At 44.5% G+C, this 13,016-nt stretch overlaps 1 protein-coding gene across 2 annotated transcripts in view; it reads left to right on the plus strand.

The window, feature by feature from the left end:
* The window catches only part of Pask (PAS domain containing serine/threonine kinase), a 43,949-nt gene extending 39,329 nt beyond the window's left edge, over positions 1 to 4,620 (plus strand). The window contains exons 16-18 of one of the 2 annotated variants that reach the window (XM_004667819.2): positions 1,262 to 1,395; positions 3,561 to 3,704; positions 4,195 to 4,620. In XM_004667819.2, the coding sequence (XP_004667876.2) occupies positions 1,262 to 1,395; positions 3,561 to 3,704; positions 4,195 to 4,352 (436 nt within the window). In that variant the 3' untranslated portion in view covers positions 4,353 to 4,620. Of the gene's footprint in view, positions 1 to 1,261; positions 1,396 to 3,560; positions 3,705 to 4,194 lie in introns of those variants that run through there. The other variant, XR_006636735.1, reaches the window with a different exon arrangement.
* Positions 4,621 to 13,016: the final 8,396 nt, after the last annotated feature.

Genomic DNA, 13,016 nt, shown 5'->3' on the forward strand with positions numbered 1-13,016 from the left:
ATGGTGGGCCAGCATGATTGAGTGAGCTTTGTGCCAGCAGTAGAGCATGGTGTTTTTGTATGTCTGGGGGTGGGGGAGTGGGTGGTACGAGTAGGAGTTAGAGAGGAGGAAGCCAAGTAACTTCCCTTCTGGAGCAATCACAATGAGAGATGTTGAAGGGGGATAGAATTTCTCTTCAGGGGGGCTGACAGCTCAGGTTTGATTTCCCAGTACCCACATAAAGCCAGACGCACAAAGTGGCACATATATCTGAGTTTGTTTGTAGTGGCAGGAGGTCCTGGTGTGCTCATTCTCATTCTCTTTCTCTTTCCCTCTATCTCTTGTTGCACATAATAAAGAGATTTTCTCATCATATCTGATTTGACTGCCCCTGTTGCTGGTGAGTACTCGGCTCCAGTTCATCCTATGGTGGCTGAATTGTTGGTGCTCTTGAAGAGAAACTACACATATATTCTCCTGCAATTGCATTCTGTGGCTGGTGATTCCCCACGGTGGCCATGGAGCTTCTGTTGCATTCCTCAGCCTCACATAGCTCACAGCTTCTGCTCTGCCAATCTCAGTGTGCCTTTTGCCCTCTGCTCCTTCTTTTCAGATGTTGAGTACCAGTCCTGCTTACAGCCTTGTCTTATGAGTCTCCTTGTACACCCCATGTTTTCCCCCTTCTTACCTGGAAAAAGGCTTTTTGAGTTCTGATTCCAGAGCCTGTCCTTAGGAAGAGTGTTTCTTCCTCATTTTCACAACTTTCTACCACAGGGGTCAGCCTGCAGCCTGCTTGGTGTAGCTGACAGCTGGTATGAGGAGAGCATGGAAACACCTTTTTTAGACTCAGTCCTTCAGTTGGCCCAGTTCCTAGTATTCCCTTTCCATCGAACCACTCATTCTTTGTCCCCACAGCTGTAACCACACTTTGTTCTTCTGTGTTTCTTCCCACTTGTCTTGACTTTGAGCACCCTTCTCCTGTCACTATACTGTCTTTCTGAAGAGTACATTACCACCCTGTTCTGATGTTGCCTGTGATTCCTAGTGAGGCTGAGTGGTGACTCACTGTGCCTCTGCCTTCCCTACCTACAGGAAGCCTTCCCTCCCCAAGTCATGTGGAGGATTCTCCACTCTGGGGCAGTTCTGCATGGACTTTGAGGATGCCAGTCTGTGAACACTAGATGGCTAGGGTTAGGGAACACCCAGCACTCTTGGTGGGGCAGGCTTAGCAAGCTTTGTATTGAATGTAGTGAGGCTCTGAAACATCCTCTGCCCCTCACAGCTACAGAGGACCAGAGTTGGAGATGTGGTCCTTGGGTGTCACACTGTATACACTGATCTTTGAGGAAAATCCCTTCTGTGAGGTGGAGGAGACCATGGAGGCCGTCATACATCCCCCGTACACGGTGTCCCAAGGTGAGCACCAGCTACAGGTGGGGAATAGATGCCACTGTCCTGAGAACCCAACAGCTCTTGTTTCTGTCTTCTCTTTGTCTGCCCTGATGAAATTCATGTTCTGTCTTCTCTCTGTCTGCACTGATGAAACTCATGTACCCTTCTTTTTTTTTAAATCCTTCTCATGCTTTGATCTGAGCATAATAATAATTTGAATATGATTCAAACCATCATGATAATTTAATTTTATCTGCATCCCTTTAGAAGCCCTCCTATAAGTGCTAGACTTCACAGTCAGTATCTTTTTCTATAGCTTCCCTTGTAAGATCAGGCACTTAGGCCAGTAACCTTATTATGTGTAGAATGTCAGTGCATGGAGAGATCTGATCCCCAGCAGCTCACATGGAAACTGTTAAGCCCCCTGAGCAGTGTGTGACAGCATGTTGATGTAAGCCCCCTGAGAAGTATGTGACAGCATGTTGATGCCATGTGGTGCTTTGTATCTAGAACAAGGACCAGATATTGAGTTGAATATGGGCTTAGTGACCAAGAAAGTCTTTCAAATCTTGGAGTAGGCACTCTGGAGCCCATGAGGATCCCAAAGAACTGGCAAGAGTGGTCAGGTTTCAGCTGGGGCCATTTCCAATCTGGCATCCTGTGATTTCAACACAGTCACATACTTAGAAGCCAGGCAGCAACAGGGATCTTCATGAAGAAAGTCTGTGCCTTAGCCTCTTTGCCTTGGTTGGAAACTCATATTGTGGTCAGCTCTGGCTGCCATCAGAATCTCACAGACAGGGTCTTAAGCAGCAGATGGTCATCTCACAGTTACAAAAGCTGGAAGTCCATGTGGTAGTTTGAATAGATGCTACCTAATAGACTCAGGAGTTTTATCAAAGCTTCTTGGATTTTCAGTTAACTGGCTAGAGGAAGTGTCACTGGGTGGATGCTAGGGTCCATCCATAAGGTGCGGTAATGGATTTGGAATTCCAGTCTAAAGATACACTAAGTGCTTGAGCTTAGCCTGGAGTTTATAAGTGTGCTTGCTTATGGTGCTGGTGTGGCGTGTGGCTTTCTCTCTCTGCTTGGACCTGTAGAAGTGAAGCTGACTTCTGCCATTATGGAACTTTTCCTGGATCTGTAAGCTTCAATAAATATCCCTTCCTCCATAACTATGTCTGGTCTGGAGGTTCAGCAACCTAAAGCTGTCTGCTACAGGCATCCTGTGATTTTAATGCAGTCACTTCTTTAGAAGCCAGAGATCGTCATGAGAAAGTCTGTGCCTTAGCCTCTTTTCCTTGGTTGGAACACCATATTGTGTTCAGCTTTGGCTGCCATCAGAATCTCACAGACAGGGCTTTAAGCAGCAGATGGTCATCTAAGTTACAAGAGCTAGAAGTCCAAGGTCATGGTGCTGGTAGATTCAGTGTTGGGCCAGGGACCTCCTCCTGGCTTGTAGACGGCACCTCCTCGCTGTGTCCTTGTGGTGGAGAGAGGGAGCATAGACCTGTCTTCCTTTTAGGGCACTAAGCCCAGTGAAGGGCCTCCCTCATGACCTGTTATCTCACTGCCTTCTCTGTGCTGTCACACGGAGGGCAAATGCTCCAGTACTCATTTGGAAGGGACATAATCCCACTAAATCACATCCTGAAGGAGATTTTAGAGCTTTGCTAAGTTCCAGTTCCTGTGATGCCATGGCTTGTGTGGCATGCTTTTCCACTGTAGGGAATACTCCACCAGTTCTCACTCCACTCATGAGACAGATCTCTGATGATGATATTCAGGGGTCTTGACTGACACCCACATTTTTGGAGAAAGCAAAGCCAGATCCAAAGTTGGGGTCTTCTCAGAGCTCATGCTACTTCCTTATAGGGCTCATCTGGGATGTCCCTATTGACTACCTCCTCCTCCCGCCTTTCATGACCACCCTCAGTCAAAGGCAAGCAGTTAGCAAGCACCACACTGAGTTTCAGTTGAGCTGCATCTTGAGCTCTTTCATTCTGGAAGTGGTAGACTCTTGAAGTCTTTCCCTGGGCATGCCAGGCCAGCCCCCAGGACCCTGAGACTTCTGTCTGCCTTCTTGTCCTTTGAGAACTTTTGGGGAGTGAGGTTCCCAGGATCTTCAGGTTTGAAGTATGTTTTACTTGATACCAGCTTGGACCTACCTGTGGTCTTTATGTCCCCAGAACTCATGAGCCTTGTATCTGGGCTACTGCAGCCTGCCCCTGATCAGCGAACCACCTTGGAGAAGCTAATTGTAGACCCTTGGGTGACACAGCCTGTGAACCTTGCTGACTACACCTGGGAAGAAGTGTACCAGATCAAGCCAGGTGAGAAGCTTCTTAGCTTTCCTCCCTCTCTGCCTCCCTTCCTCAGTGTCTGTTCTTGGGATGTGGAGGTGACTAGGCCGCCTTTGGGCTCAACTGTAGAGGCTCCTGGATGCCAGTGGAATTTAGAGTGTGACTGTGGACCTAGAGAGGAGGACAAGTGTCCATGAAGGCCTTGAGCAGGAGGGTGGATGAGGGCAGTAGATTGAAGAGTCACCTGGTGGTCTGACTGGGCCAAAGAGGGTAAGGGTATAGATGCTCTGATACTTATCCTTAAGCCAGAGCTATGGCTAGAGCAGGTGGGCCAGGTGGGATGGCTGGCTCTGAGATGAGCATCCCCTAGCACTGTAGCAGGATCTGTACTTCCAGAATGCTTGAGGGAGTTACAGAGCCTCTTCCCAAATTCTGTTGTTCCTTGAACTTGCAGTGACAAATAAAGTATTTTAGAATCTTGTATGCTAGCATGCAACACTTTATCTTCTTTCTCCTTCAGAAAATGGCCTGCTGTCAGCTGCAAGTGTGGAGTTTGGGAGCAGGAGTCCAAGCGAAGTTGCTCTGGTGCAGGTGCTTCAGGGGCCTCCTGTCCCTGGTGAATCTGCTGTCAGCCAGCATAGCTTGCATCCTGAGGACCCTTCTCTGCCAGTCAGTTAAACACAAGCTTCCTCCTGCTCTTTCCACTCTGTTTTGGAAAATCATACGGATTTCAGGGCTTTCCACCTGGAGAAAGAAAATTCTCAAGAATTGGGATGAATTCCCCTTATAAAAGCCTATATGCAAGTTTGATAACTACTAGAATGAAAAGTGATACTGTATTTTTTAAATTTTATAAAATATACTTGTAATTCATGTTTGTTTTTTTATGGCCTTGGAAAAGCATTCTGTTGTTTACTTTGTACTATTAAAGATCTTTGATTTGGGAGCCTCAGGGCTGATTTAATTCTCCTTTTGTACATGCCTATGGGTTTTGTTCCCTCAATCTGATAGGTGCTGTTCTTCATGCATGATGGATATGTGGAGACTACATATTTTGCTTTGACAAATAGCCAGAACATTTTAAAGTATTTCCCTGAATATTTTCCATACTAAAGTAATCTTGTTAATTAACAGTTACCTTCTGGGTCTATATGAGTTGTCCCACCATGTTAGGCTTGAGAAATACTTGTTTTTCTTTCTTCCTTTTCTTCCTTTCCTTCCTTCCTTCTTTCTTTCTTTCTTTCTTTTTTTTTTTTTTTTTTTGAGGTAGGGTCTCACTTTGGCCCAGGCTGACCTGGAATTCACTATGTAGTCTCAGGGTGGCCTGGAACTCACAGCGATCCTCCTACCTCTGCCTCCCGAGTGCAGGGATTAAAGGAGTGTGCAACCATGCCTGGCTCTTTCTTTCTTTTTTAACTTTTTATTGACAACTTCCATAAATATAGACAATAACCCATGATGATCGCCTCCCACAACTCCCTTCTTATCAATTAATCTCCTCTATTTTTTACTTATTTTTCTTTTTTCAAGGTAGGGTTTCACTCAGTTTAGGCTGACCTGTAATTTACTATATAGTCTCAGGGTGGCCTCAAACTCATAGCAATCCTTCCTCTGCCTTCTGAGTGCTGGGACTAAAGGCATGTGCCACCAAAACCAGCCTCTCTCGTATTTCTTTATTAACATTTATTAAATTTTTTTATCGATTTATTTATTTTAGAGAGGGAAAGAGGCAGACAGAAGGAGAGAGAATGGGCACGGCAGGCCCTCCAGCCACTGCAAATGAATTCCAGATGCATGTGGCACCTTGTGCATTTGGCTTACATGGACCCTGAGGAATCGAACCAAGGTCCTTTGGCTTTGCAGGCAAATGCCTTAACTGCTAGGCCATCTCTCCAGCCCCTCTTCTATTTTTTTTAAAATACGTTTATTTATTCATGAGAAGACAGAGAATAGGCATGCTAGGGCTTCCAACTGCTGTAAACAAACTACAGATACATATGCCACTTTGTGCATCTGGCTTTATGTGGGTACTAGGAAATTGAACCTGGCTTGTTAGGCTTTGCAGGCAAGTGCCTTAACCACTGACCCATCTCTCCAACTCCTCTCTTCTATTTAAAAAAAAAAATTTTTTTTATTTGAAAACAACGGACACACACAGAGAGAGAGAGAAGCAGAGAGAGAGAGAGAATGGGCACGCCAGGGCCTCCAGCCACTGCAAACGAACTCCAGACGCTGCGCCCCCTTGTGCATCTGGCTAACATGAGTCCTTAGGCTTCACAGGCAAGCGCTTAACCACTAAGCCATCTCTCCACCCCCTCTCTTCTATTTTGATGTCATTTTCCCCTCCTATTATGCAGCTCTTGTGTGGCTATGTAGCATCAGCCACTGTGAGGTCATGAATATATATCAAGGCCACTTTGTGTGTGGATGACAGCATTGTAGGCAGTCCTCCCCTTCCTTTGGTTCTTACATTCTTTCTACTACCTCTTCAATGGTTCCTGAGCCTTGGAGGATGTGATAGAGATGTCTCACTTAGTGCTGAACACTCTACTGTCACTTCTCAGCACTTTGGTAAATTTTAAGTCCACCCCATTGATCACTGCCATCTGAAAGGAGAAGCTTCTCTAACCAAAATTGAGAATAGCATTAATATATGGGCATAAACATAGGTGTATAGAGGGCACTTTGGTGGGCATAATATATGCATTTAGCCAGTAAACAGGAGTAGTAGTTTTCATCCTAGGGCTTATGACCTCCCAAGCCATAGGCTTTTCATTGGGTTTTCAGTAGCAGACAGGAATTCCCTCCCATGGAGTGGGTCTCAAGTCCAATCAGAAAACAGTTGATTTTCTCCAAAACAGATATGCTACCATTGCACCAATTGGTACATTTGGCCTGGCTGGCCAGCTGTAAAGCTTGCAGGATCCACTGCTGCTTAGCACCACTGATGACTTTCCTCCCAAAGGCTGTGTGCTGCATAGCATTTCCAGCATGCTAATAGCTAGACTACAGGAAAGAGGGTTCCAGCAAACTCCAGCTTGACTTCTCAGTGACCTGTAGCCCAAACATATTGAGTCTTCAGCAATAGGGCCTTACCATCTAGTTCTGGTGGGCAACCAAGAGCCTTGGCAGTAGCCTGTAATATCTGGGAGAGGAAATGTGTGATGGTTAAGTTATTGTCAACTTGATCTGTTTAGGAAGCCAGAGATTCCTTTTGGGTGGGTTGCTTCCAGGAAGGATTAACTGGAGGAAGTCCTTCACCCATGGTGGGTGGCCCCTCTTGGAGGAGGACTTTTAAGGAAGCTCTGGGAAAAAAAGAATCCCCTTCCACTTGGCTGCTGGAGCTGCTTGCTGCTTTCCAGCATGGACTGAAGACCAGTGGCTCCCCAGGAAGCCTTCACTGCTGGATTGGGACTGCTGAGGTATCCAGCCTCATGGACTGAGTAGTTACCGGGTTCTTTTGACTCTCGGGCCTACAGCTGCTCTTGGACTGCCATAAGCTAATCCAGTAAGTTTCCTTTTAATACAATTCATTCTATCAGTTCTGTTCCTATAGAGAACCCTGACTAATACAGAAGGGCATAGGGTCTCCCTGGCCAACAACTCTATGGAAGGTATCCACCCCTGATTCTTGTTTTCTTTATTTTTCCATTTGTGCCACAAATGAAAAGAAGTCTACTCTGGGTTCATCTGGGGGATAAGGCCTGTTGGCCATCAGTCAACACGATGCCCTTCCAATATACCCAGATACCCTGCAGCTAGCCCAGTTTCACCTCTGTGTGTGAAGGGGTTCAGCCCTGTTTCTGTGTCTATGTGAAGAGATTCATCTCTACCTCTGTTGTCTGGGTTAGTGGCTCCAGGCTCCCTTTATATGAGGCCCAAGTGAAGCAGTTTAGGGGTGACAGGGATCTGAATGTAAAAGTGAGGAATGTCCTTGGGTCTGTAATGGAGGATTTTTCCCCATTATTTTTAAAGTTATTTATTTACTCATTTGCAAGGAGAGAGAGACTGGGTGTGCCAGAGCCCCTAGTCACCGCAAATGAACTCCGATATATGCACCACTTTGTGCATCTGGCTTTATGTGGGTACTGAGGAATCAAACCCAGGTGGTTCAGCTTTGCAAGCAAGCTCCTGAACTGCTGAGTCATCTCTCCAGCCCCTCCCCCATTCTTTCTTTTCTCCTAAAACTTCACCAGAAGAGTGTTTCTGGTCTTACCTTTTCCTTTCTTTGAAGAGAAATGAATGGAAAGGGATTACTTACTCCTAGGAATTTAGCACCCACACACCTGGTAGCTGACTAGCCCCTCTCCTGGAAACTCCCACAAAAGACCCCAATCTGGGTCTCCAGGTGGCCTTTTCTATTCCTAGAAACTCCCTTCTGCTGTACAGGAGCTCTGTATTCTTCTCTTAATCTCTGTAAAGCTTTATTTCTGTAAGCTATAAGCTCTATAATAAAATCTTTCCAAGCTGTATCCGATTCTCTGTGGGTTTCATTTGTTAAATTTTTTTTGGCTTTTTGAGGTAGGGTCTCACTCTGGTCCAGGCTGATCTGGAATTCACTATGTAGTCTCAGGGTGGCTTCGAACTCCATGGTGATCCTCCTACCTCTGCCTCCCGAGTGCTGGGATTGCACATTTGTTAAAATTCTTAAGACTAGCACCTGGAAAGCCACTAATTCAGTAGAAGCTTTGTGTGACCATGAGCGCCTTACACCCTGATTGCCCACTCAAGAGCCAAGAAAGGCTCTAACAGAGTCAATGACACTCCAAAATTCCCGTATGACCGGCACACTTCTGTGTCTGTGAGAAGCTCTGGACCCAGATCCCAGAAGTTAGTGACATTTTGTTTTCAGAATTCAAATGAGCATTATGCTGTTTTAAGAGCTCATTGTTTAAAGAATGGAACACAGAACATTATTGCTTGTATTTATGATGCTTATACATAAGATGTTGCAGAATGTTTTCCGACAGGTGTGCAGTGGGCTGAGTATGTAAACTCCTAGCTCTCCAAGAACCAAAGGGGAAGGTTGGGTGCTTCACAGGTATTATTATTATTATTTAGGTTGGTATTATAACATTTATTAAAATAATGCTATGGGTAAATAGAAACAGCAAAGAACCAAAGAATTAAGATGCAAGCTATGTAAAATCCCAGCTAAAACCCAGAAGTGTCTAATGTATTCATTCATTAGCTAACTAAAAGCCCAAGAAAGACAAGAATAAAGTACTGCAAAACAATTGGCAATTTTCAGTTATCAAAATTGTGGATTTTGCATTTTGTATCCTTTTCTCAACCAATAAAAAAATTCTTTTTTGAATGTTATATAACATACATATAAAACAAGACAGAAAAGTACATTATAAACTTGTAAAAGTGGCTGTAAATACATTATCTTACATGTGTCTCATAGGCAATAGGTTGCTTATGGTACATACATAGCATGGAACTACTCAGTAAAGAACAGACAAAAATACATGTCAGCTGTATGGTAACATACAAGCAACACTACCATCTATCCATGCTGAAAAATTACATAATACTGTCAGGAAAAGTCTTAAAAACTACATACTTTAATAAGAAAAATTAAATAAAGAGTGATAATACTGAGAACCAAGGCATTCAAAGATTTCAAAAGTCATGCTTTTTTTTAGTTGATCCAAAATGTTGTCAATTAAGTTTTCAAAAGTTTGTTTGGAGCCAACATTACTCTATTGTTTCATATATGTACTTTCTTCCCCATAAAATAACTTTGATAAACATCCAAAATGTCCAGATACAGCACAGCTGAGATGAAATTGGATCAAATACTGGTATTGTTTTTACTATCACATCAAGTGTTTTGAGTGTCGCGAATTTATTCAACCAACCAACCAAAACCAAAATCACAATGGCAGCGCACATACTGTGGATAAAGCCAGACAAGTGCATGTGTGACAGGAAGACAGAGCAGGGCACTGAACCCAAGCTGATTACAGAACGACCGTCTATTGCATAGTAAATAAACTGAAAATGGTTCCAAGTGAGACAAGATGATGGAGGTCACCGTGAAGGTGCCGCTGAGCTTCCTGCTGACCTTGACTGTGAAGCTGGGAAGGTACGGAAGAGCACAGGAGTCGATGGGTTCACAGTGCAACGTCACTTGGGATTTGCCACGTCTGGTACTGAACAGTTAATGATATACTTACTCAAGTATTTAGATACTTTGCCCACAAACTGTTTCAACTATGAAACTGCTCAAACTTCTCAAGAAACTGGGAGATTCAACTGAATTTATTTGTAAGCAAAGAGAAAGAGACAGAATGGGCATGCCGGGGCCTCCATCTATTGCAAATGAACACCAGGTACATGCGCTACTTTGTGTACCCGGCTTTGCCTGGGAACTGGGGAATTGAACCTAGGTCATTAGGCTTTGCAAGCAAGCACTGAGCCATCTCTCCAGTTCCTTTTTTCTTTAAAAATTTTTTTAATGTATAATCTTGTATTTTTTATTTTTTTGGTTTTTCAAGGTAGGGTCTCACTCTGGTCCAGGCTGACTTGGAATTAACTCTGTAGTCTCAGGGTGGCCTTGAACTCATAGCTATCCTCCTACCTCTGCCTGCCGAGTGCTGGGATTAAAGGCATGCGCCACCATGCCTGGCTTAATGTATACTTTTTTGTGCGTTTTGTTTTGTTTTCTTTTGAGATAGGGTCTCACTCTAGCCCAGGCTGACCTGGAATTCACTATGTAGTCTTAGGGTGGCCTTGAATTCATTGCGATCCCTCCTACCTCTGCCTCCTAAGTGCTGAAATTAAAGGCATACACCACCACGCCCAGCTCTTAATGCATACTTTAATTGACAACTTTTATACTTACAGACAATAAACCATGATAATTCCTTCCCTTCCCCTCCCCTCCCCCACTTTCTCCTTCACAACTCCACTCTCCATCATATACCCTCCCTCTCTCCATTACTCTTTTATTTTGATGTCATCAGCTTTTCCTCCTATTGTGAGGGTCTTGTGAAGATATTGCTAGACACTGTGAGGTCGTAGATATTGAGGCCAATTTCGGTCTGGACAGTTGCATTGTAAGGAGTGGTACCCTTCCTTCGGCTCTTACATTCTTTCCGCCACCTCTTCTGTCATGGACCCTGAGCCCTGGAAGGTGTGATAGAGATTTTTAAGTGCTGAACACTCCTCCACCACTTCCTCCCAGCACTATGGTGCCTTTTGAGTCATCCCAGTGGTCATTGCCACCTGAAAAGAGAAGCTTCTCTAACCAAAAGTGAGGTTTTGTTTTTTAATGAGAGAGAGTGAGAGTGAGGGGGAGAGACAGAATTGTCATGCCAGGACTGCAATCAACTCCAGAAGCATGTGCCACCTTGTGTGCATGTGTGACCTCGCAAGCTTGTGTCACCTTGTGTGTCTTGTTTACATGGGACCTGCAGAGTCCAACACAGGTCCTTAGGCTTCGCAGGTAAGTGCCTTAACCACTAAGCCATCTCTCCAGCCCAAAACTATTTTTATTTATGAGAGAAAAGGAGAGAGAGAGAGAAAGAGAGAGAGTGTATGGGTGTGCCAGGACTTCCTGCCGCTGCAAATGAACACCTTTACATGGATACAGGGCAATTAATCCCTGGCAGTCAGGCTTTGCAAGCAAGCCTTTAACTGATCCATTCTAGCCCTGTATTTTGTCTTTTAAATAGTAGACCTAGTCTTTTGGTATGTGTGACCAAGTATGCATGTTGAGCACATTTTAGAACAATAAAACATGAAATATCACCACTTGGGGCTTTTACCATATTCAGGAAGGATTTTGAGCTCTCCTGTGAAGTTCCTGCTATACCACAGTGCCTACATAAAACACGTTCTCTCCTCAAAAAGATTAAGAGTTTTTTTTTTTTTTTTCAAGGTAGGGTCTCACTCCTGGCCAGGCTGACCTGGAATTCACTATGTACTCTCAGGCTGGCCTCAGACTCACAGAGATCCTCTTACCTCAGCCTTCCAAGTGCTGGAATTAAAGGCGTGTACTATCACGTTTGGCAAGAGCTTATTCTTGAGCCGAATATGACTCTCCATGGTTTGGGAACATGGGTTCAAGTTGCACCAAAAAACATATTCCAATATGGAAATAGATGAGATTTTATTAATTACAGAATAAATAAATACATAAAGGCGTTTATCAAATACATTGGTGGGGGACCACAGGTAGGTGGATTATAGCAAACTGGAGAAAAGCTGCTAGTTTTCAGATGGTATCTGATGATATTCTGAGAGGGAATCACGTAGCTTTGTTAGGCAATTAGGGTGACTGGGCCCCTTAAAGTAAAGGCAGAAATGTTTTCCCTCACAATCTGCACTTGTTAAATATCAAAAATTGTTTCTTGCCTAAAGGAGTTGCCTAGATCTGTTTTTCCACAAACAACCTGAGCCCCTCCTGGGAGGGAGGTCCCCTTTCCTAGAATTTACATCTAATCCTGACATTATGGTTGGTCAAGTTCAGCCCCCAGAACTTGGCACCATGGCTGGCCTCTTCCTGAGCCAGCCCTAGCCCAGACCAATTATCCTTCACTTTGGCTCAGCTGAGCCTGAGGTGAAACCCACCACAATAAGGTTATAAATAGATGTGTCAGAAGACAAGCCTCTCTTGGGGCTACATGACCATCCCTCCTGAACATCCAGGTTCTGGTGAGTTTCCCCTTGTTTTGGCATTGGCCCAGCTGGGCTGACAGGAACAGAGAAACACCCTGACCCCTACTCCCACCGGGTTCTTGACCCCCTCCCATCCTCCACATGGCAGGAGCTCTTTGCACTTTTTCTTTCCTCTGTAACTTCCTTTTCACTTTTCTTCCAGGCCTACCACATGGGCTCTCAGATCATGTGGGTGTATTCATTTTTTTCCCTTGGTTTTGTTCTTCCCTCAATAAATAAATGTGGCAATTTAAATATTTTACCATATATATATGGAGAGAGAGAGAAAGATTGAGAGAGAGAGAGAGAGAGAGAGACAGGGAATGGGCATGCCAGGGCCTCTAGCAAATGAAATCCAGATGCATGTGCCACCTTGTGCATCTGGCTTACATGGGTTCTAGGGAATCAAGCCTCAAAGTGGGGTCCTCAGGCTTCTCAGGCAAGCACTTAACCACTAAGCCATCTCTCCAGCCCATGAAGCCCATTTTCTTCTTCTTCTTCTTCTTATTTTTTTTTTTTTTTGAGGTAGAGTCTCACTCTAGCCCAGCTGACCTGGAATTCACTATGCAGTCTCAGGGTGGCCTCCAACTCACAGTGATCCTCCTACCTCTACCTTCTGAGTTCTGGGATTAAAGGCATATGCCACCACACCCGGCTCAAAACCCATTTTCT

This window comes from Jaculus jaculus, chromosome 4, assembly GCF_020740685.1.
Source record: "Jaculus jaculus isolate mJacJac1 chromosome 4, mJacJac1.mat.Y.cur, whole genome shotgun sequence".
Taxonomy (NCBI): Eukaryota; Metazoa; Chordata; class Mammalia; order Rodentia; family Dipodidae; genus Jaculus; species Jaculus jaculus.